This window comes from Hippopotamus amphibius, chromosome 16 (assembly GCF_030028045.1).
Source record: "Hippopotamus amphibius kiboko isolate mHipAmp2 chromosome 16, mHipAmp2.hap2, whole genome shotgun sequence".
NCBI lineage: Eukaryota > Metazoa > Chordata > Mammalia > Artiodactyla > Hippopotamidae > Hippopotamus > Hippopotamus amphibius.
In genome coordinates, this window is record NC_080201.1 from 61,504,625 (window position 1) to 61,527,221 (window position 22,597).

A 22,597-nucleotide genomic window follows, 5' to 3' on the forward strand; every position below is an offset into this window, starting at 1 on the left:
TAAGATCCTGCAAGCTGCTTGGTTGGGCGATAAACAAAAAGCAATGGTGAGTGATGGAAATTATCACATGCGTAAGTCCTCCACCCTCATACCTCAGGTTTTGTCCCTGAGTCTTTGGAACTGACTAGAGTGTGCATTTTTGGTGTATCCATATTCTGGGAGAAAAACTTTATCTCCAACTTTCAGGCTAACTGGTTGAATCTCTTGATGTCATATTATATTGTGACAATGTTATACTTTACTCCAACTTGGTAACTCTTGAAAATAGCAAAGGTTAAGGAAATCATTTGCTTTTTTTGTAGTGAAGGAAACAGCTTACTTGCTGAGAAGTATACTCTCCTGTTAATTTCCTTGTCACTCATGATAGCCCCATTGTTTACTTAGGGACCAGCCAGATAGGAATCCAGCAAATCGCCATATATGGCCTTATCCTTATACTGATTACTGAATTCTTTGTCTTGAGGGATCACTGGATACAGTCACCCTTACCATGATTTAATCAAACATTTACTGAAGTTTTTCCCAAGGCCCCTAAAGCTTAGAATCATTTTTCAGCATTGTAATTCATAAAACACTGTTTCTGTGACATGCAATCCCAAGGGCAAGTGACTTCAACTGAGGCTCATGCCAAGTGATCATTCACTCCTGCACATGGTAGTTTTCCTACCTTGTTTACCACTCAGTGTAAGAGAAAAGGTCTTTGTTGTCTGACTGTGGAGGCTTTACAGACTTTGTGGTTGGAGCAGTCTCTCTATGCTAATAATGCTTTGGACTAAAACCTGTAAAAATTTTTTTTCAACAGTCTTTTTTTTTTTCTTCTGGCCACACTATGGGGCATGTGGGTTGTTAGTTCCCTAAACAGGTATCAAACCCATTACCCCCTGCAGTGGACGTGGGTAATCTTAACCATTGGACCGACAGGGAAGTCCCTCTCTGTATCTATTTTTAAAATATTTTTATTTATTTATTTGGTTGTGCCGGCTCCTTTAGTAGCAGCACGTGTTCCTTAGTTTCGCCTGGCAGGCTCCTTAGTTGTGGCATGCCTGTGGGATCTCGTTTCCTGACCAGGGATCAAACCTGGGACCCTTGTACTGGGAGCTGGGTATCATAACCACTGAGCCACCAGGGAAGTCCCTCCGTATCTATTTTTATTTTTATTATTATTTTTTGGTTATTTATTATAAAAGAGACACATGGAAATTATTTACATGATGAAAGCTTTTAGAATTTCAGTGGAATGGGCAGCTTTATGTGGTGCCATTTCAATAGCAATGTATTTCAGTCGACATAGTTTCCGATAACGTCACCATCTCTAAATAAGAATCCTTGTCTAGAACTACTTTGGTGCCTGCATATTCTAGGAGAACTTTATCTCCAACTTTGAGACTAACTGGTTGAATCTCTCCGCCCTTTCCTTTAGAGCGTGATCCAACAGCTACTACCATTGCTTGCAATACTTTTCGTTGTGATTTTTCTGGAGGCATAATGCCTCCTTTGGTTACAGTTTTGGCTGCACTTCTTTCAACTAATACTCGCTCAAAGAGGGGAGGCATTTCTAAATGCCTGTCCTGCCATAACTCCTGCTGCGGCAGTTCGTTACTCTGCTCTCATGCTGCTGCCGCTGGGAGACCCACAGTCCAGTCCTCCGGACACATGAACTCTAGAAAAGCTCTATTTTTTAAAAATTAATTAACTAATTTATTGGCTGCGTTGGGTCTTCGTTGCTGAACACGGGCTTTCTCTAGTTGTGGCGAGTGGGGGCTACTCTTCATTGTGGTGCACAGGGAAAAGCTCTTTAACAGCGGTAAATCTTTCATTCATTCCATCTGGACTAAACATTGTATATTCTTTAATTTTCTGTTAGAATGTTGTATCTATCTTTGTATCTATTTATGACTGTGTCCTCGTGTTTCACTTTTTCTTTTTTTTTTAATAAATATTTATTTATTTATTGGCTGTGTTGGGTCTTCGTTGCTGTACATGGACTTTTCTCTAGTTGCGGCGAGTGGGGGCTACTCTTTGTTGTGGTGTGCGGACTTATTGCTGTGGCCTCTCTTGTTGCGGAGCATGGGCTCTAGGCTCATGGGCTTCAGTAGTTGCGGCACATGGGCTCAATAGTTGTGGCTCATGGGCTCTAAAGCGCAGGCTCAATGCTTGTTGCCCACGGGCTTAGTTGCTTCGCGGCATGTGGGATCTTCCTGGGGCAGGGCTGGAACCAGTGGCCCCTGCATTGGCAAGCAGATTCTTAACCACTGCGCCACCTAGGAAGCCCGTGTTCTCACTTTTGAGTCGTTATTTCCATCTTTTTGTTGATGATATTACAGGTAAACCTGTCGAAAATCTCCCTGTGATTTAAGAGATTTTATTTTTTTGTTTACTGTGGCTTTGTTCATATTTCTGCCTTCAAATTTTATAAGCAACAAAACTCCCCATTAAAAAAAATGGATTTATGACTTTCCCCTACAATGGCTTCTCTACTGTTCCCAGTTTAATGAAATGTTCCATCATCTACTTATTTCCTTTTTTAGAATAATGGAAGTTCATGCTGAAATGTCTTTCTTACCAACATGGCTAGTTAGCAGTATTGCATAATATAGAGTAGCCTACCTAATAAAGATCTCAATCATCATATGTTTTAAAAATGTGATGATATATCCTCTTGTGTTCATATATGTGCTACACCAAGACAGTCTGCTAATTTTATATGATAGTAGTGTAATTAGGTAATGTATCTAAATATCATACTTCAATGGGTTGGCATTTGTCTCTGCATGAAGACTTTCTCATTTAGGTGTGTGAGAAAGCATACTTTGTAGTAGGTGGTATCTAACAGATACTGCTATAAATACACTGAAGGTCAAAATGAAGGTGTTGCATAGTTGATAATCTAGTTTTATTTCCTTAGGGTTCGTATTAGAATACACCTTCCTATTAAATGCCCTTAAATGTTGTAAAATTAATTATTCTTTAGATGAAGATAAATCTCCATTTCTTCTAAAGACCAGGTACTTTACAGGCTTTCTTATCCACACACGATAGAACTTTCAGAAATAGAAATCAACGACTTTAAATGTGTTGCAATTTTAAAATAAAAAGTAAACTTTCTAATCAATCTCATTATGAACTTACTGAATTTGAAATTACATTTAGTTATGACTTGAGTATACTATGATGCAAACAAGTTTTTCTCAAAGATATTTAAAGGTAATTCTTTTTTTTAAATTAATTAATTTATTTTACTTTTATTTATTGACTGTGTTGGGTCTTCGTTACTGCCCACAGGCTTTCTCTAGCTGGAGAGAGCAGGGGCTACTCTTCATTGTGGTGCTCAGGCTTCTTATTGTGGCGGCTTCTCTTGTTGTGGAGCACGGGCTCTAGGCACGCAGGCTTCAGTAGTTGCAGCACTTTGGCTCATTAGTTGTGGCTCACGGGCTCTAGAGCACAGGCCCAGTAGTTGTGGCACACAGGCTTAGTTGCTCCATGGCATGTGGGATCTTCCCAGACCAGGGATCGAACCTGTGTCCCCTGCATTGGCAGGCAGATTCTTAACCACTGTGCTACCAGGGAAGCCCTAAAGGTAATTCTTAAGTGTTGAATAGAGTAAAGAATAACAGATTGTCATGAAAGTAAATTTTTTGCTTTCTGTTTTTATTCTATATAATATGATGGATGCTATATGATGGATGGTAACCTAATTTATTATTGTAAAAATTTCAGAAGATATGTGTCAGACATTTGTGTGGTACACTTGTATAAGGTGACGTAGGTCGAGTATTTGTTTACCAAACTCTGGGGAGAGGCACATGGCTTTTAAGACAAAAAGCAAACAAAAAAAATGCCACAGCACTGTAGCTTAAAATATATATATATGATTTATGAGAATTCAAAAATTGTATTGCTCTTTTTATAGCAGTGGTTAGTGACTGAAATTATCACGTGCTCCAGTCTCGGATCTCAGGTCTAGTCTCTGAGTCTCTGGAACTGAGCAGAGTTGAGTCAATGGGGAAGAGAAACAGAATTTCCTTTCTTTAGAGTTTCAGTATAAAATAGCCCATTCTACACTGGCAGAGTTTTGTAATGTACATTCTGCTTTGTAATATAGAGACAAGTACAGTTTTTATTTCCTGAAACTGCTTAAATTAATTCTAACTCCTGGAAATGTTCCTGGATCCATTCACTGCCCCACAGCAACCAGTTGGAGACCCCACTTTCCAGAGCTCTGAATTGCTTCAACCTCACTAGCGGGACAAGGGAGAAATCTTTTGCAAAAAACAAAAACAAAAACTTTTTCTTAAAATCTTTTTCCTAACATGTTAAGGCGAAACATCTTAGTTTTTGGTAAAAGTAGTCCAACAATTGTAAACTTTTTCCTTCAATCTGTTATGGACTGTAATTTGAAAGAAGTAAACGTACGGGAACCCATCTCATCATCCCCGCCCCCATCCCCGCCCCCATCCCCGCCCCATCCCCGCCCCCATCCCCGCCCCCATCCCCGCCCCTGCCTCCGCAGACCAGCGTTCCCTCCGCGTCCTGCCCTTCGTTCATTGCTCACCTCCCAGGCCCCCCCGGAAGTCCCGCCTCTTCCCTCACGACACTGGAAGTGCACGGAGCGTGGTGAAGGTCGTCTTTGTGAAGGCGTATTTTCTTTCCTGTGTGACTTGTGTTGCGTAGTCCCAGTACTCCAACCTCAGGGTTTTGGAGTCACTACGGACCTTAAGTCTCAGCACCCGGCCTTCACCTCAAGTAAATCCAGACGACGCCGTTACAGGTCGGGTATGTTTTCCTTGGTGTTTGAATTCGCTGTGTGGCTGGTCCCTAACCTTGGGTTTTCTGCCTTCGGTCTTGTAGAAAGCTCCTTTCGCGGCATTTTTCCTGTCTGAAACCTGTTAGTAACTCCCCCGCCCCCGCCCCCCCCGTAGACTCCTCTTCCGAGAGTTGCATTCGCGTCCCCACAGCCTCGGCCTCTCGGCCCCTGGAGGCAGCGCCGGCCGCCCGTCTCCCTCTCCCGGGGAGGCCGCGTCCTGCGCCTGGTCCTGGGATCCTGGGGAGCCCGCCCCTCTCCTGAGACACCCCACCCCACCGCAGCCCCTCTGTCCTCGCGTCGCCTCAGGCCGGACCTTCTGTCCCTCCCCTTCTTAGTCAGCCCTTCCCCTCACCCCGTGTAGGGGGAGGTGACCTGGGTCAGCCGCGTGACACCCGGTGTCCTTCCGTCCCCAAGGTCCTCCCCGCTGGAAAATAGCCTTTTCTAATAGGCGGGCAGCTTCAGCCTCCATCCCTGTCAATTCCTGGGCGAGGGGGTCAGGAGAAGCAGAGACAGAGCGACTGATAGAGAAGTAGAAAAACTGAGGAGGAGGAGGAGGGAGGAGGAGAGAATGAGGGAGAACAGATGGGATAGCAGCATAGGGATAGGAGCCATGTGTTAGCGGTAGGAGGGAGGCGCTTCCCACAGGGAGTGGGCAGAGAGCATAAGAGTTGCAGCCGTGGCCTTCAGAGAACCGTGGTGTTGGGAGAGAAAGAGAGGAAAACTCGTGACTTTAGAAGAGCAGAAGAGAGAAAGCAGGAAGGAGGCATAGCCACCTGGGGTGCCAGAGAGTGGGGACAAAAGGATCGTAGCACATATAGAAGGGCTGTAACCGGGAGATCGAAGATGAAGCAGAGTTTGGGAATAAAGATGCAGAAATATATGGATATTTAGGACAACCAGAAAGGTTGGGGATAAAGAGCAGTAAGAGGGGAACAAGTTGCAGAGTGGGGGCAGGACAGGAGTGAGGGAAGAAGTAGGAGGAGAAACAACAGGAGAGCAGGGGTTGCAAGTCAGAGACAGAAAGAAATAGGGAGACAGATGAACTTAATGAAATATAAACACAGAAGTGCAGGTAGAAGGGAGAAAATGGGTTCAGATGGGTGGTGAGTTGTTTGGATGTGGCTGATTAAATTGTGCTATCTCAGTTTGTTGCTTTAGAATCTCATGAGTTTAAAATTTGTTTGCTTAAATTCTACAGATGACATTGAGAAGACCTTGTGTCAGATTTGTGTATTTTTTGTTATTATTTGTATGAGATAACTTACATTTGGAATCCCTGTTCAGCCAGGGGGCATTGACTTGACTCAGACGGTTGTGGGCTCACCGCCTTTTCTTTTTCTACATGGAGTAGAGGGCTATGGAAAGGATTTGAGAAGGAATGACTGACTCTGTCACTACATGGTGCCTTGTTAGAGGAACATTAAAAGCTTTGTTTTTTGTAATGTATTTACAGATTTTCTCTCTGAAGGTTTTTTTTTTTTTGGACACGCTGTGCAGCTTGCGGGATCTTAGTTCTGCAACCAAGGATTGACCCCAGGCCCACGGCAGTAAAAGCATCAAGTTCTAACCACTGGCCCGTGGGGGAATTCCCTCTCTCTGATTTCTTTACATTGAATTCTTTTTGTAGCTTGAAATAAATCCTAGTACATTAAATTTCTACTTTTCTGTAAGTAATTGTTATCTTCTGAAATAAGTTCGGTTGTCTTAGGTATTTTGCTCTTGTCATTTTTTTCTAAATATGATATATCCTCAATTTTTAAAAAACTTTGATACCAACATTTTGTATTAAAAATAATTCACAAATTATTTCTTTTTATTGATTCAGATTTATATGAGTCCTGAGTGATTTCCTCTCTTTATCTTTTATGTTGGAAAAGTTCTTTGGTAACTACTAAATAATTTTAGACTATTTTAATGAGTACCTGGTAAAGATGTCATTGCTCTTGTATATTAACAGTCAAAAGTTAATTTAACCAGTTAGTCCAACATTCAGTTATTTTCTCTTTTATTTGGTCTGCTAAAATAGTGAGCAATGAGTTGATAGGAAGATGTTTCTCTGAGGTGCCTCTTGACTGTCCTTTTTTTTAAAAAAGAAAATTTATATATTTATTTATTAACTAACTGTGTTGGTTCTTCATTTCGGTGCGCGGGCTTCTCATTGCAGTGGCTTCTGTTGTTGTGGAGCATGGGCTCTAGGCATGCGGGCTTTAGTACTTGCAGCAAGTGGGCTCAATAGTTGTGGCTCTTGGACTCTAGAGCGCAGGCTCAGTAGTTGTGGCGCATGTAGAGCGCAGGCTCAGTAGTTGTGGCACATGGGCTTAGTTGCTTCTCCGCATGTGGGACCTCCTGGCCCAGGGATTGAACTTGGGTCTCCTGCATTGGCAGGCGGATTCTTAACCACTGCATCACCAGGGAAGTCCTGTCTCTTGACTGTTCTTTGCAAATGATGCAGGATGGGTTGGATTAACTTGAAACCTTCTGCGAAGAAAGCCATTTATTACAATGAAGAAGTTTGCTCACAATTTTTTTTATTTTATTTAATATATTTATTTATATGTGTGTGTGTTTCAGTGTGTGTATGTATGTGGTTTTTTTTTTTTTGGTTGTGTGAGGCAGCATGTAGAATCTTGATTCCCCAACCAGGGATGGAATCCATGCCCCCTGCAGTGGAAGCATGGAGGTATAACCACTGGACCACCAGGGAAGTCCCACAATTTATTTTTAAGCTGACCTCTTACAGTGTTTTCTTTACCAGTGGCTATATTTGTGCAAATCTGCATGTCTAAAATATTTTACTGTGATCTTCTGGAATAGAAGAATTAAATATTTGTTGTCAGTGTGATCAGACCTTGAAAGAATCGTTGCCTTTGCTCAGGAACACAGAAGCTGGTCCTGGTGTTTTAAATTCGATGGGCAGTAAGGACAAACTCTGCCCGCTGGCTCTTCAGGATCCCATTTCAGAATTCAGTTCCACCTGACTGTCTTCACTAAACCCTGACTTTCTCATAAATGTCTCCCTTTTGAACCTCAGGAAGCCCACTTGTAACATTCAGATGAAAGATGAGACCAGAAACTCTCAGTCTGAACAATGCTAACCCCAGAGATGATTGCTCAAATTGGGTGTTTGTCTGTGTGTGGGATTCTTTCTAGTGAGAGTGTCCTGTTGAATTTAGAATTTTTTTTTATATAAATTTATTTATTTTATTTATTTATTGGCTGCATTGGGTCTTTGTTGCTGCACACAGGCTTTCTCTAGTTGCTGCGAGCGGGGGCTACTCTTCATTGTGGTGCTCAGGCTCCTCATTGTAGTGGCTTCTCTTGTTGTGGAGCACGGGCCCTACGTGCGTGGGCTTCAGTAGTTGCAGCACATGGGCTCAGTAGTTGTGGCTCACAGGCTCTAGAGCACAGGGCTCAATAGTTGTGGCACATGGGCTTAGTTACTCCATGGCATGTGGAATCTTCCCAGGGCAGGGCTCAAACCTGTGTCCCCTGCATTGGCAGGCAGATTCTTTACCACTGTGCCACCTCGGAAGTCCGAATTTAGAATTTTTAATGGTTCCCAGTCATCCCAGAATGAAAAGGAAAACTGTTAGAATTGAGACTGGAATAGAGCCTCACAGTATGAGAAACCATAGTCAGATACATTTCTCTGCATTATGTGTAAACCTGACGGGAGTTTATGTCAGTGCTGGTGCTTAGACTGCAACTGGGTTTCATTTGTCCTCAGGACAAATCCAGCCTCCCCACTGTGGCTACACAGCCCTGCCACCATCTGCGGCCACATTCTGGTAGCTTACCCTTTTTTTTTTTAATTCACTCTCATCCAGTCACTTTCATCTATTCTCTGTTTCCAAACACCAAAACCTTACTTTCTCAGATCTTAGTTCCTCCTCTTACCTTTTTCTTTTAAATCAGCATGATTCTGGCCACACATCCTCCTTGAGGTCTGCCCATCGCCCCCCCGCCCCCAACAATGTCTGTGACATTACCAACGTTTTATTGCCTCTGTTCTAATCACCCTCAACAGAAATGCACTTTTCCATTGATTATTTTGAGTCTTTTCTCTGACTTCCATCGAAGGACACAGTGTTCATCTGATTTCCAGGGTGACTGCAGCACCTCATTCCTGGCATGTGTTTAGAGTCTAGGAATGTTGATTGGGCTGAGTACTCCTCAGGGAAAACCAAGGTAACAGGGTAAATGATGAGGACAGTTCCTGTTTTTTTTCTGGATATACCAGCTCTAATTGATCCTTACCCTGTGTGGCTACTGTAAGGCAGTCTAATAAGCCCTGTACAACTGGTGTCCTCTCACAGTGTTATCAGGTGTCCCCATGTTTAGGCTGCTGTGTGACTGCTGTGCTATCACCACAGGTCTTCCCAGGCTGTGCACATCCTGGTTCCAGTTGCCACCTTGACAAGTACTTTGCCTTCCAGCAGTTCATCTGCTCAGAGTCAGGGATAGAAATTTTACTGTGCTAAGGCTGGGCAGAAGGTTCAGAACCTAAGGGGATATGAAGGAGTGTATTTCTATAAAGATGTTGTATGTTTTCCAATTAGATGTAAGTGGGGAGAACAGGAGACAAGAAACTTGAGGACTGTCTGTCTTTGTGACTCTCTCAGTGAACTCAAATGGCTTTGTACCTGGACTCCTTAACGTCCACAGTTGCTGGCAGGTATTCTCCAGAGGGCAAACTTTTTGATCTTCATACTGAAAGTCTTCTTGGTAGCAGCTTGTATGTGCTTTTGTTGCGATGCCTTTGCCGTTTCCTTGTGTTCGCATGTGGGAGAGGTAGAGAAGTGGGCAAATTGAAGGGGAGACTGTAGGGTCTGCACAAGGGATATGGCAGCAAGTGGGGTCATCAAGATGAGCCCAGTGAATGGCGTGTGCACCTGTTCCTTGTGGGATCAAGGGTGTGGGGAAGTATTGGCAGAGGATGTCTTAATTCTGGCTGGAGCACCATGACATGGGTTTATGGGTAGTTGTGGGGTGCGTTGCATGGTTTGAGGTCATAGGTTCCTAGCTCAGCTTCCCTGTGACACACATACTGAGACTGAGGTTTGCATGTATTGGCTACATTGGATCATACCTGGGGAGCAATGGAGGCAGTGGATTGAGAAAGAGAAGCATTTTCCTCCAGTGTTGTTAGAGCTATGGCCTGACCTGTGCCCACAGGGAACTCTGGCTGTAGGTGGATGGGTGCCTGGTCCTGAGGGAATGGATCTACAAGGTGCTGTATAGAATCCACTGTATACAGTGACTAGTGTTGGGTCTTTAGAGAGTGCAAGAATCATTGTGCAAGCCTTAGAGTAATATAGGTAACATCTCAGAGATCATTTTGGGGGGTACCTTTGGTATTTCGTAGTATTTTGTGTTACAAATAATCTTTCAGATGCACTATTAAAGATCGGATAGAGGATTTAGAGTGTTTACTTGGGAGATGTTGAGTTCTCACTGTGGCATGTGCATCACTGGATACATCTGTTTTTTTTCTTTGTTTGTTTTTGTCTTTTTGTGGCTTACCGGATCTTAATTTCCTGACCAGGGATTGAACCCGGGCCCTGGAAATGAAAGTGCCGAGTCCTAATCACAGGGCTATGAAGGAATTCCTGAGGATACATCTGTTTTATATATATATATATATATATATATATATATATATATATTTAAAAGCATTTAAAAAATATTTAGTCTCATTTTTTAGCTGTGTGGGGTCATTGTTGCTGTGTGTGGACTTTCTCTAGCTGCAGCGAGCGGGGGCTACTCTTTGTTGCAGTGCACGGGATTCTCATTGCTGTGGCTTCTCTTGTTGAGGAGCATGGGCTGTAGGTGCACAGGCTTCAGTAGTTGTGGCACGTGGGCTTAGTAGTTGTGGTGCACCGGCTTACTTGCTTTGTGGCATGTGGAATATTCCTGGACCAGGGCGCCAACCCATGTCCCCTGCTATTTATTTATTGGCTGAATTGAGTGTTTGTTGCGGTGCAAGGGCTTTCTGTAGTTGTGGAGAGCGGGGGCTACTCTTCATTGTAGTGCGCAGGCTTCTTATTGCAGTGGCTTCTCTTGTTGCAGAGTGTGGGCATTAGGGGTGTGGGCTTCAGTTGTTGCCGCGTGGGGTGTGTGGCACATGCGCACGTGGGCTACTCTTCCTTGCGGTACACGGGCTTCTCATTGCTGTGGCTTCTGTTGCCGAGCACAGGCTCTAGGTGCACAGGCTTCACTAGTTGTGGCTTGCGGGCTTTAGAGCACAGGCTCAGTAGTTGTGGCGAATGGGCTTAGTTGCTCCTTGGCATGTGGGATCTTCCTGGACCAGGGTCAGACCCGTGTCCCCTGCATTGGCAGGTGGATTCTTAACCACTGTGCCATGAGGGAAGCTCCCCATCTGGTTTTTTTTTTTTTTTTTTTGGTATCCCAATCTCCCAATTCATCCCCCCAACCCTCCCCACTTTCCCCACTTGGTGTCCATGTGTTTGTTCTCTACATCTGTGTCTCTATTTCTGCCTTGCATTTCCTCTTTCATAGTTGTTAGCATTTGCCTTATGTATTGAGGTGCTCCTCTATTGGGTGCATATATATTTATAATTATCTCTTCTTGGATGGATCCCTTAACCTTTTGTAATGTCCTTTCTTGTCTCTTGTAACATTTTTTATTGTAAAGTCTATTTTATCTGATGTGACTATTGCTACTCCAGCTTTCTTTTGATTTTCATTTGCATGGAATATCTTTTTCCATCCCCTCACTTTCCGTCTGTACGTGTCCCTAGGTCTGAAGTGGGTCTCTTGTAGACAGCATATATATGGGTCTTGTTTTTGTATCCATTCAGCCAGTCTGTGTCTTTTGGTTGGTGCATTTAGTCCTTTTACATTCAAGGTAGTTATCAATATGTATGTTCCTGTTACCATTTTCCTAATTGTTTTGATTTTGTTTTTGTAGGTCCTTTTCTTCTCTTCTGTTTCCGGCTTAGAGAAGTTCCTTTAGCATTTGTTGTAGGGCTGGTTAGGTGGTGCTGAATTCTCTTAGCTGTTGCTTGTCTGTAAAGCTTTTGATTTCTCCGTCGAATCTGAATGAGATCCTTGCTGGGTAGAGTATTCTTGGTTGTAGGTTCTTCCCTTTCATCACGTGAAATATATCGTGCCACTCCCTTCTGGCTTGCAGAGTTCTGCTGAGAAATCAGCTGTTAGCCTTATGGGAGTTCCCTTGTATGTTATTTGTCATATTTCCCTTGTTGCTTTTAATAACATTTCTCTGTCTTTAACTTTTGTCAGTTTGACTACTGTATGTCTTGATGTGTTTCTCCTTGGGTTTATCCTGCCTGGGACGCTCTGTGCTTCCTGGACTTGGGTAGCTGTTTCCTTTCCCATGTTAGGGAAGTTTTCAGCTATAATCTCTACCAATATTTTCTCGGGTCCTTTTTCTCTCTCTTCTCCTTCTGGGACCCCTATAATGCGAATGTTGGTGCGTTTAACATTGTCCCAGAGGTCTCTTAGGCTGTCTTCAGTTCTTTTCATTCTTTTTTCCTTATTCTTTTCTGCATCAGTGATGATCACCATTCTGTCTTCCAGGTCACTTATTCGCCCTCCTGCCTCAGTTAATCTGCTGTTGGTTCCTTCTAGTGTATTTTTCATTTCCGTTATTGTGTTGCATATCTCTGTGTGTTTGCTCTTTCATTCTTCTAGGTCTTTGGTAAACTTTTTGATCTTTGCATCCAGTCTTTTCCCAAAGTCCTGGATCATCTTCACCATCATTATTCTGAATTCTTTTTCTGGGAGGGTGCCTATCTCCTCTTCATTTAGTTGTTTTTCTGGGTTTTTATCCTGTCCCTTCATCTGGTACAAAGTCCTCTGCTTTTTCATTTTCTCTGTCTCTCTGTGGCTGTGGTTTTCAGTTCCACAAGATGAAATACTGCTGATACTGCTTGATACTGCTGTCTCCATCTGTTTTTTATTTATTTATATTTTAAATTTATTTTTCAAAATTTATTTTGCTTTATTTATTTATTTATTGGCTGGGTTGGGTCTTTTTTGCTGCTTGCAGGCTTTCTCTAGTTGTGGCAAGCAGGGGCTACTTTTTGTTACGGTGCACGGGCTTCACACGGCTGTGGTTTCTCCTGTGGCTGAGCACAGGCTCTAGGTACATGGGTTTCAGTAGTCATGACTCACAGGGTCTAGAGCACAGGCTCAGTAGTTGTGGCACACAGGCTTAGTTGCTCTGTGGCATGTGGGATCTTTCCGGACCAGGGCTTGAATCCGTGTCCCCTGCATCGGCAGGCAGATTCTTTTCCACTGTGCCTCCAGGGAAGCCCCACGTCTGTTTTTTATATATAGTTGTTTGAGATGACAGTGTTTGGTCTGTGTTCACTGTGAATGAAAATTTGCTGTTTTGGGTCTAGTGGTTCCTTGAGTGTCTTCATATTTCTCTTCTCTCTGGTGTGATTTATTAGAGTTTGGCATGTTTTCTGATATTTTATAGCAGGATTAGTGGATCATTATGGGTTGTATGAAGACTGTAGTGGACCCTGTGAAAGTTTGTTATGAGTATAAGCTTCAAAGGGCAGAAGGTTTTCATTAGGGAGATTCTGCTAGGTGTGTTTCTGTAGACACAACTTGAGAGAGGTTGTTAAATTCTTTAATGTAGGGAAAAATTGTTCCAAGAATCTGAGGGCCAGCAACACCACAGTGATCTGTAGTCCAGAGGTGCATCCTTGGGGAGGTGTAGCTGCTGCTTTCTTGCTGCCAGGCCAGTGCTGGCTTGTTTATTGTCCTTTCTCTAACTGTCTCAAAATACACGTGCAGACACACACACACACACACACACACACACTACACAGAACAGGGAAACCTTGTGCTTTGTTGTTGGGAATATACATGGCAGGCTATTACAGAAAATAGTGTGGAATTTCCAAATAAATTAGACATAGAACAGGCACATAATCTATGAAACCCACCTCTGGCTAGATAACTGATGGAAATGAAATCATTATATTGAGGGAAATACTTTCAAGATGTATATTTAACGTACATTGTGCTGACTATAGTTGATCATACTGTTTTTCTATTTAATTGGAATTTGCTGAGAGAATAACACTTCAGTGTTCTCAGCACGCAAAAATAAAGTGGTAGTTGGGAGTTGATGGAAGTGTAAATAACTTTGATTATTACACAGTGTATACATCTGTCAAATAATCACAGTGGATGCCTCCTGTGTACGCCATTGTTATTCATCTGTCATACCTCAATAAAGCTGGAAAAGAAAAAGAAAGTGGGGAGTGTGCTGCGCTTGCCTCTTCTGAGTGGTGCTCAATCCTGATTTCACATTGGATTGTTGAGGCATTTTGTGAATACGTATTTTGGACCCTCTGACCAGAGATTCACCTTCAAATAGTCTGTGTGGGGCCCAACCTCAATAATATTTAAGGTGCCCCTGGTGATTCTAATCTGTATCCATCTTTGAGCTTCGTGACCCTGAGTCCCTCCATTCCTGAGGGCTGGGATCTGGTCTGAGGGTGAGGGGCTCTGCTCTGCATGGGGATGGATCAGGGCTGGTCTGTGACTTGAAGGGGAGTGTTGGGTTCAGCTGAGGTTCCCTCTGCTGCTGTGTCCGTGAGGGCCTCACCAAGGGGGGAGCATGATCTGAAGGAAAGTATGGGGAAGCTCACCTGTTGGTCTCTGTGTGGGAGTTTACTGTCCTGAGTCCCTCTTGTGACATTGGGCAGCAGACGACTGTCTGTTCCACATGATGAGGTCTTCCCTGTGTGTGTGGTTGTGGCACAGGAAGAGGGGATGTTGATTCTAAACATTAAACCGCATCTTTTCAACTTTCAAGATTGAATTCTAAAGACTCAGTCTGAGGAAGAAGCCTGGAAGAGGAGGAAGAGGGAAGAAAAGGAATCAGAAATGGCTCTTTCTCAGGTAAAGTTATATCCTCAGTTGATTCTCAGTCTGTCCTTCCTGAAATGCCCCTTTTTGGACTCAGTAATCTTCTCTGACTCTAAAATATCCTGCCTGACATCTGTACATTCACAGGCACCTGGGGCCTTCCCTCAGGGCCTTAGATCACATCTCCTCATGACCTAGTGACCTGGAAGTTGTGGAGAGGCTCTGCTGGGCATTGTCCTGGGCAGGGCTTCACACCCACTGGATTGGAGAACTGGTGTCATTGCTTTGGGGCAACAGAGACTGTTCAGGGCCCCATCTGGATGGACTGTTTGCTCTCTGTAAACCAGGGTAAAGAAGCTGCACATGAAAGTCAGGTATTAATATGAGCAACACCTGGTAAAATGGAAAAGAGACCAATTCGGGGAAATTTGGTCTGACCTTTTCTAAGGCAGTTGAAGCTAAATGAGTGAGTCACTGACTTCAAAATTTTAATAATTGAGAATGGTATGGAAAGTTCAGAAACAGACTTCAGTGATAGAGGGTGTTTTAGTCCATCCGTGAAATCAGTCTAACTCTCAGACAGCTGGAAATTCTTTACATCACTTGCATCACTTCCATCCCTGAGGGGTTGTCTTTTTACTCTTAGGATTGTATTCTTTGATACAGATGTTCTTCCCTTTGATGTAGGTAAGGTGCCAGGTTGATTCTTTTGCTAGTGCATACCACATTGCAAAGCATTTGTTATTGATACTGTCTTTCCCCCTTTTTGTAGTCTTTGCAGCCTTATCCTTACATTTTACAAATATTCCAAGGATTATTTCTGGAATTTGAATCTGTTCCACTGGTTTATGTATCTGTCTTTATGCTAGTACACATCATCTTGATTAGTTTGTAATATGTTTTAAAATCTAAAAATGACGGCCTCCATCTCCTTTTTCAAGAGTATTTTCATTTTTTGAGGTCCCTTGAGATTCCCAGTTACAAAAATTGCCTTTGACATTTTGTCGGGGAAGATTCCATTGAATCTGTAGAACACTTTAGGTAATATGATCACTTTAAGAGTATTAAGTCTTCCAATTCTTAAGTACAGGGTGTCTTTATTTATTTATTTTATTTTATTTATTAATTTTTGGCTGCATTTGGTCTTCGTTGCTCTGAGTTGCAGTGAGTGGGGGCTTCTCTTTTTTTTTAAAAAACAGACAAACAGCATATATTTAGAGTGTACAATTTGGTATCCCAATCTCCCAATTCATCCTCCGCAACCCTCCCCGCTTTCCACACTTGGTGTCCATGTGTTTGTTCTCTACATCTGTGTTTCTATTTCTGCCTTGCATTTCCTCTTTCATAGTTGTTAGCATTTGCCTTATGTATTGAGGTGCTCCTCTGTTGGGTGCATATATAATTGTTATTTCCTCTTGGGTTGATCCTTTGATCTTTATGTAATGTCCTTGTCTCTTGTAACATTTTTTATTGTAAAGTCTATTTTATTTGATGTGACTATTGCTACTCCAGATTTCTTTTGATTTTCATTTGCACGGAATATCTTTTTCCATCCCCTCACTTTCTGTCTGTACGTGTCCCTAGGTCTGAAGTGGGTCTCTTGTAGACAGCATATATATGGGTCTTGTTTTTGTATCCATTCAGCCAGTCTGTGTCTTTTGGTTGGTGCATTTAGTCCATTTACATTCAAGGTAGTTATCAATATGTATGTTCCTGTTACCATTTTCCTAATTGTTTTGATTTTGTTTTTGTAGGTCCTTTTCTTCTCTTCTGTTTCCGGCTTAGAGAAGTTCCTTTAGCATTTGTTGTAGGGCTGGTTAGGTGGTGCTGAATTCTCTTAGCTGTTGCTTGTCTGTAAAGCTTTTGATTTCTCCGTCGAATCTGAATGAGATCCTTGCTGGGTAGAGTATTCTTGGTTGTAGGTTCTTCCCTTTCATCACGTGAAATATATCGTGCCACTCCCTTCTGGCTTGCAGAGTTCTGCTGAGAAATCAGCTGTTAGCCTTATGGGAGTTCCCTTGTATGTTATTTGTCATATTTCCCTTGTTGCTTTTAATAACATTTCTCTGTCTTTAACTTTTGTCAGTTTGACTACTGTATGTCTTGATGTGTTTCTCCTTGGGTTTATCCTGCCTGGGACGCTCTGTGCTTCCTGGACTTGGGTAGCTGTTTCCTTTCCCATGTTAGGGAAGTTTTCAGCTATAATCTCTACCAATATTTTCTCGGGTCCTTTTTCTCTCTCTTCTCCTTCTGGGACCCCTATAATGCGAATGTTGGTGCGTTTAACATTGTCCCAGAGGTCTCTTAGGCTGTCTTCAGTTCTTTTCATTCTTTTTTCCTTATTCTTTTCTGCATCAGTGATGATCACCATTCTGTCTTCCAGGTCACTTATTCACCCTTCTGCCTCATCTGCTGTTGGTTCCTTCTAGTGTATTTTTCATTTCCGTTATTGTGTTGCATATCTCTGTGTGTTTGCTCTTTCATTCTTCTAGGTCTTTGGTAAACTTTTTGATCTTTGCATCCAGTCTTTTCCCAAAGTCCTGGATCATCTTCACCATCATTATTCTGAATTCTTTTTCTGGAAGGGTGCCTATCTCCTCTTCATTTAGTTGTTTTTCTGGGTTTTTATCCTGTCCCTTCATCTGGTACAAAGTCCTCTGCTTTTTCATTTTCTCTGTCTCTCTGTAGCTGTGATTTTCAGTTTCACAGAACGAAGTACTGCTGATACTGCTTGGTACTGCTGTCTGCCCTCTTGTGGAGGAAGCTATCTAGGAGGCTTGTGGGTTCTTCCTGATGGGAGGGAGTGATGGTGGGTAGGGCTGGGTGGGTGGAGCTCAGTAAGACTTTAATACAATTTGGTGGGCAGAGCTCAGTAAAACTTTAATCTGCTTGTCTGCTAATGGGTGGGCCTCTGTTCACACCTTGTTGGTTGTTTGGCCTGAGGCTACTTAGCACTGGAGCTTACAGGCTCTTTGTTGGAGCTAATGGTGGACTCTGGGAGGGTTCACACCAATGAGCACTTCCCAGAACTCCTGCCGCCAGTGCCCCTGTCTGCTCGGTGAGCCAAAGCTGCCCCCTACCTCTGCAGGCAACCCTCCAGCACCAGCAGGTAGGTCTGGTTCAGTTTCCTATGGGGTCACTGCTCCTTCCCCCTGAGTCCTGGTGAGCACACTTTTTTGTGTGCTCTCTAAGAGTGGAGTCTCCCTTTCCCCCAGTCCTGTAGAGATCCTGCAATCAAATTCCACTGCTTTCAAATTCTGATTCTCTGGGGATTCCTCCTCCCATTGCTGGACTCCCAGGTTGGGAAGCCTGACGTTGGGCTCAGAACCCTCACTTAAGTGGGTGGACTTCTGCAGTATAAATGTTCTTCAGTTTGTGAGTCACCTACCCGGCATTTATGGGATTTGATTTTAACGCAGTTGCGCCCCTCCTACCGTCTCATTGCGGCTTCTCCTTTGTCTCTTAATATGGGGTGTCTTTTTTGGTGAGTTCCAGTGTCTTTCTGTCTATGATTGTTCAACATTTAGTTGTAATTCCGGTGCTCTTGGAAGAGGGAGTTGAGTGGGGGCTACTCTTCATTTTTGGGTGCAGTCTTCTCAGTGTGGTAGCTTCTCTTGTTCAAGAGCACTGGCTCTAGAATGCAGGCTCAGCAGCTGTGGCACTCAGGCCTAGTTGCTCCACAGCATGTGGGATCCTCCTGGACCAGGGCTGAAACTCATGTCCTCTGCATTGGCAGGCAGACTCCCAACCACTGCACCACCAGGGAAATCCCCAGGGTGTCTTTCTATTAATATCTATGTTCTTGAACTTTTTATACCAGTGTTTAGTAGTGTTCATTGTAGAAGTCTTTCACTTCCTTGGCTTATTTTTCCTGAGTATTCTATCCCTTTTGATGCTATAGAAAGTACGATTGTTTCCCACCTTTCTTTTGACATTGTTCATTGCAGAAGTGCAGCTGATTTTGGAGTGCTGTTTATTTTATGCTGCAACTTTTCTAAAGTTGTTTTTTGAAGTAATTTTCTCATGTTATCTTTTTGGTTTGCACATGCGAAACCTTGTCACCTTCAAAAAAGTAATTTTGATTTTTCAATCTGTATAATTTTTTTTAAAACGGCTTATTTATTTATTTGGCTGCTCTGGATCTTAGTTGTGGCACGCGGAATCTTCGTTGTGGCATGCTGGGTCTTTAGTTGTGGCATGTGGGATCCTTTTCACTTGCAGCGTGTGGAATATTTAGTTGTGGCATGTGGACTCTTAGTTGCAGATCTAGTTCCCTGATCAGGGATCAAACCCAGGCCCCCTTTATTGGGAGCTTGGAGTCTTCACCACTCTGCCATCAGGGAAGTCCCTCAATTTATATAAGTGTTTTTTTCCAGGACTTCAGTATTTTTTGGAACCATAATGCAGAGTGTGCTTCTTTTCCCTTCGTCGTTGTGAGCATTTAACAGTGCAGACTTTCCTTTTGGTATAGCATTGCCTGCATGGTATAAATTTTGGTATGTTGCGTTTTTATTTTCACTCAGATATTTTAAAATTTTTCTTGGACTTTCTTTGACCCAGTGCTTCTTTAAGAATGAAGTGTTTAATTTCCACAGTTTAAGAACTTTCCTATTTCCTATTTCCCTTCTGCTCTTGTATCATTTCATTGTGGTTACAGAAAATACGTTTTATGATCTCAGTATTCTGAATTTTGTTAAGATGTGTTTTATGGACTAACGTGGTCTGTCAGGGAGAATTTTCATAAGTGCTTGAGCAGAATGTGTTTGCTGCTCTTGTTGGGTGGATTGTTGTCTGTGTGTCAGTGAGATACACTTGTCCTTTAATATTGTTCAAGTTCTCTGTTTCCTTACTGATTCTTATTTCAGTGCTTATGGACACCTAGGGAAGTGAATTCTCATAATAATATTGTACTCCTGTCTCTTTCTCTTCATTTCTGTCAACGTTTGCTTTATTTTGGCGGTAGTTCTAATGGTAGGTGTACGTGTATTTATAATGGTTGTATCTTCTAGGTGGATTGACCCTTTATCATTGTGTAAAATCCTTTGTCTGTTGTGTCAATTTGTGTCTTTACTTTCTCTGATATAAGATAGTCGCCCCTGCTCTCTTCAGGGTGGGATATCCTTTTCCAGCGTTTCACTTACAGCTCTTCCTTCTCCCTCGGTTTGTGAACACTAGCAGTTCCAGCTCTCTAATACTTTCTATGTGTGTCTCTTTCTCTCTGTTTTCCTCCTGTTGCTTCCTTTAGTGGTCCCCGCTCAGGCACAGTGTACAGTGGTGAAAGGCACAATTTTATGGAAAAGCACGAGGAATTGAAATTAGACCTGTAATTTGCTCCAAATACCCTTACATGGATCTGTCAGAATATGTACTTCAACTGAATTTATCCTTACCCCTCTCTCCTCTTCTCATTTTGTGTGAAAATAAGAACTGTTTTCATGGACCCTTGGTGAAATGTGTTTTCATTTTAGGGACCATTGACATTCACAGATGTGGCCATCGAATTCTCTCAGGAGGAGTGGGAATGCCTGGACCCTGCTCAGAGGGCCTTGTACAGGGACGTGATGTTGGAGACCTGCGGGAACCTGATCGCTGTGGGTGAGGATAATTTCCCTCCAGAAACTCGGATCTGTTCTTGGGTATCTTTACATTTTCCCTTGTATGCCTCTTGGGAGTCCCTGCCTTGCTTGATTGAGCTCAGAGCCCTGACTCAGACATGAAAAGCTTCTTGATGTGGCATCAGGACTTTAAACCTACCTTTTCCCACCCACTTCATGATACGTTGGGGGTAGTTTTAGAGCTTATGTATTTGTAAAGCTCAATGGCAAACTTTTAATATACCCACTTTCCTATTTTCTACCCTTGTACTTTTTGATTTAGGAGTTCTAGGAAGTGAGGTAAATTTCTACATGTTATACTATTCCCTGTGTATTCAGAAGGAGGCAAAGTGGGTGGAATTTTTTTTTTTTATTTTGAGGTTCACAACCCTGTGTTATGGAGAGTGACATGAATGCCTTTGGGAATGTATCAAAGTGTGGGCACAGGTCAGATCTCAGAAGGGCAGAGGGGAAGTCTTGTGATTGATAGTGTGTGAGAAACTCTCCCCTCGTCGGAGAGTTCTGTTGGAATACAGAAGTTAGTTGTTACCGTGAACTCTCAGGGGGAAACTTTCTTGTCTGTAACTTATCATTCTGTCCTACAGAATACATGTAAAATGTATTATTTCACCCCTCAGTGCTGCTGCAGCTCCTACAGAGATATAGGCAAAGTCTTTATCGTGATCTACAATAGACACCATCTGGTTCCTATGAACTTGCTGTCGCTTGACTTTGTGGAGCATGAGACGAGCCTTTTTAAAGGGGCCTCTTCCCCCCTCATCTCTCCTTCTAGACTTGATTCCGTTGGTTGCTCATTTCTCAGTCCGTATAGATAAGAGCTAATGCCTCCACTCTCCAATCCCTGAACCTTTCCCCATTCCATCCCCATTTGATGTTTTTAGAAGACCTCCTCAGAAGGTGGGAAACACTGGCTGCTCTTTGATTGCATCTGGCTCCTGAGAGCCTGCATGGACCTGTCTCAGGCCCTGTCTGTTTAGATCCCTCAGCCATTTCTTATGTTCTGTTTTTCCCACACACTTGAGGGATGTGTGTAACTACCAGGTGGATCCAGTCTCTATAATTGTTACTTAGGAACACAGTAAGGACCATGGACAGAAAAATCATCTTTTTAATCCCAAGTCCCTCTTGGGGGGAACATGTGCATTTTTCAGGCTTTTAGTTTCATAACTGTGGGTAGAGTGCATTGTTTCATCTCTTGCCCCTGTGGTATCTGACTCTCATATCTTGTATTGTTTTTGCTCTTGTGCTGCTCTCCCTAGTCTGGGAATGTATTCTCTTCCTGATTACATTGTATCCTAAGTTTGTGTGATTTTGCCTCTGAAACTTGTTTTTGTAATACATAGCCCTCAGCTCTGATTCTCCAGAATCTTTGCTGTGATAATTCAGTTCTAGTTAATGGACACCTTCTGGTGGAATCTCAGTGGAGTGGGTTTACTGGGTAACAGGAAAGTTTGATGAAGAGTACTTTCTCTCTTACGTTGTAATATTTTCCTGCTACGTACAAAATCATCACTGTAAGCTATGTGGTAGAGTGGTCAGCATGTTTTATGATACGAAATAGCCTCAGGATAGCCCGACTGGGTAATCTTTCCAGGTTTTTTCCAGTTTTGAACAATGTCACAAAGGCATGTCTTAAGGGCACTGTGACAAAATTTTCACATGTACTAATGATCATCTCCTAGGGGTCAAATGTAAACATTGACCAAGTTTACATCCTCGGATTTTTGAGGCTGTTGAGTAAACTGTCATTGACGCCTTTTTTCTTTTGGTCACCCCTGTATGCCATTGATCATTCTGATGATACCTTTAATGATGAACCATAATTTGTTTTGTTTAATAGACTCCCCTTCCCGGATTGAGTGGTCCTGACCCCCTTGTGGAACATCATTTGACCACATACACAAGAGTGTATTTCTGACGTCTCTGTTGATTTCCACTAGTCTCTCTCTCTCTGTCTTTTTGACACTTCCACACTGCTTTGAGGAGTTTAGCTTTGTAAGAAGTTTGAAATAATTGTGACACCTCTAACTTTGTTCCTTTCAGCACTGTTTTTCCTACTGAGGGTCTTTTGAGGTGGCATTTGAATCTTAAGATGGATTTATCTATTTCTTCAAGAGACACTATTGGGATTTTACTGGGTGTTGTGTTGAAACTGTTGATCGCTTTGGGTGGTATTACATCTTGACAATATTGACTTCCAATCCAAGAACTTGGAATATCTTTGTATTAATTTGTGTCTTTTCTAATATTTTTCCGCAGTGTTTTTATTTCACACCGTACCTGTTTTTCCCTTTTTGTGTAAAGT

General features: G+C 42.7%; 1 protein-coding gene and 1 pseudogene across 8 annotated transcripts in view; one reads left to right on the forward strand and one right to left on the reverse strand.

Annotated features, from left to right (window-relative positions):
- Nucleotides 1–1,278: 1,278 nt before the first annotated feature.
- On the reverse strand, nt 1,279–1,575 carry LOC130838294 (10 kDa heat shock protein, mitochondrial-like; annotated as a pseudogene).
- A 3,020-nt stretch (nt 1,576–4,595) lies between these two features.
- LOC130838286 (zinc finger protein 665-like) overlaps nt 4,596–22,597 on the forward strand; it is a 31,917-nt gene continuing 13,915 nt past the window's right edge. For 2 of the 8 annotated variants that reach the window (XM_057711147.1, XM_057711148.1), the window contains exons 1-3: nt 4,596–4,773; nt 14,625–14,710; nt 20,146–20,268. In XM_057711147.1, the coding sequence (XP_057567130.1) occupies nt 14,696–14,710; nt 20,146–20,268 (138 nt within the window). In that variant the 5' untranslated portion in view covers nt 4,596–4,773; nt 14,625–14,695. Of the gene's footprint in view, nt 4,774–14,624; nt 14,711–20,145; nt 20,273–22,597 lie in introns of all 8 variants that reach the window. The other 6 variants (XM_057711149.1, XM_057711151.1, XM_057711154.1 and 3 more) reach the window with 4 other exon arrangements.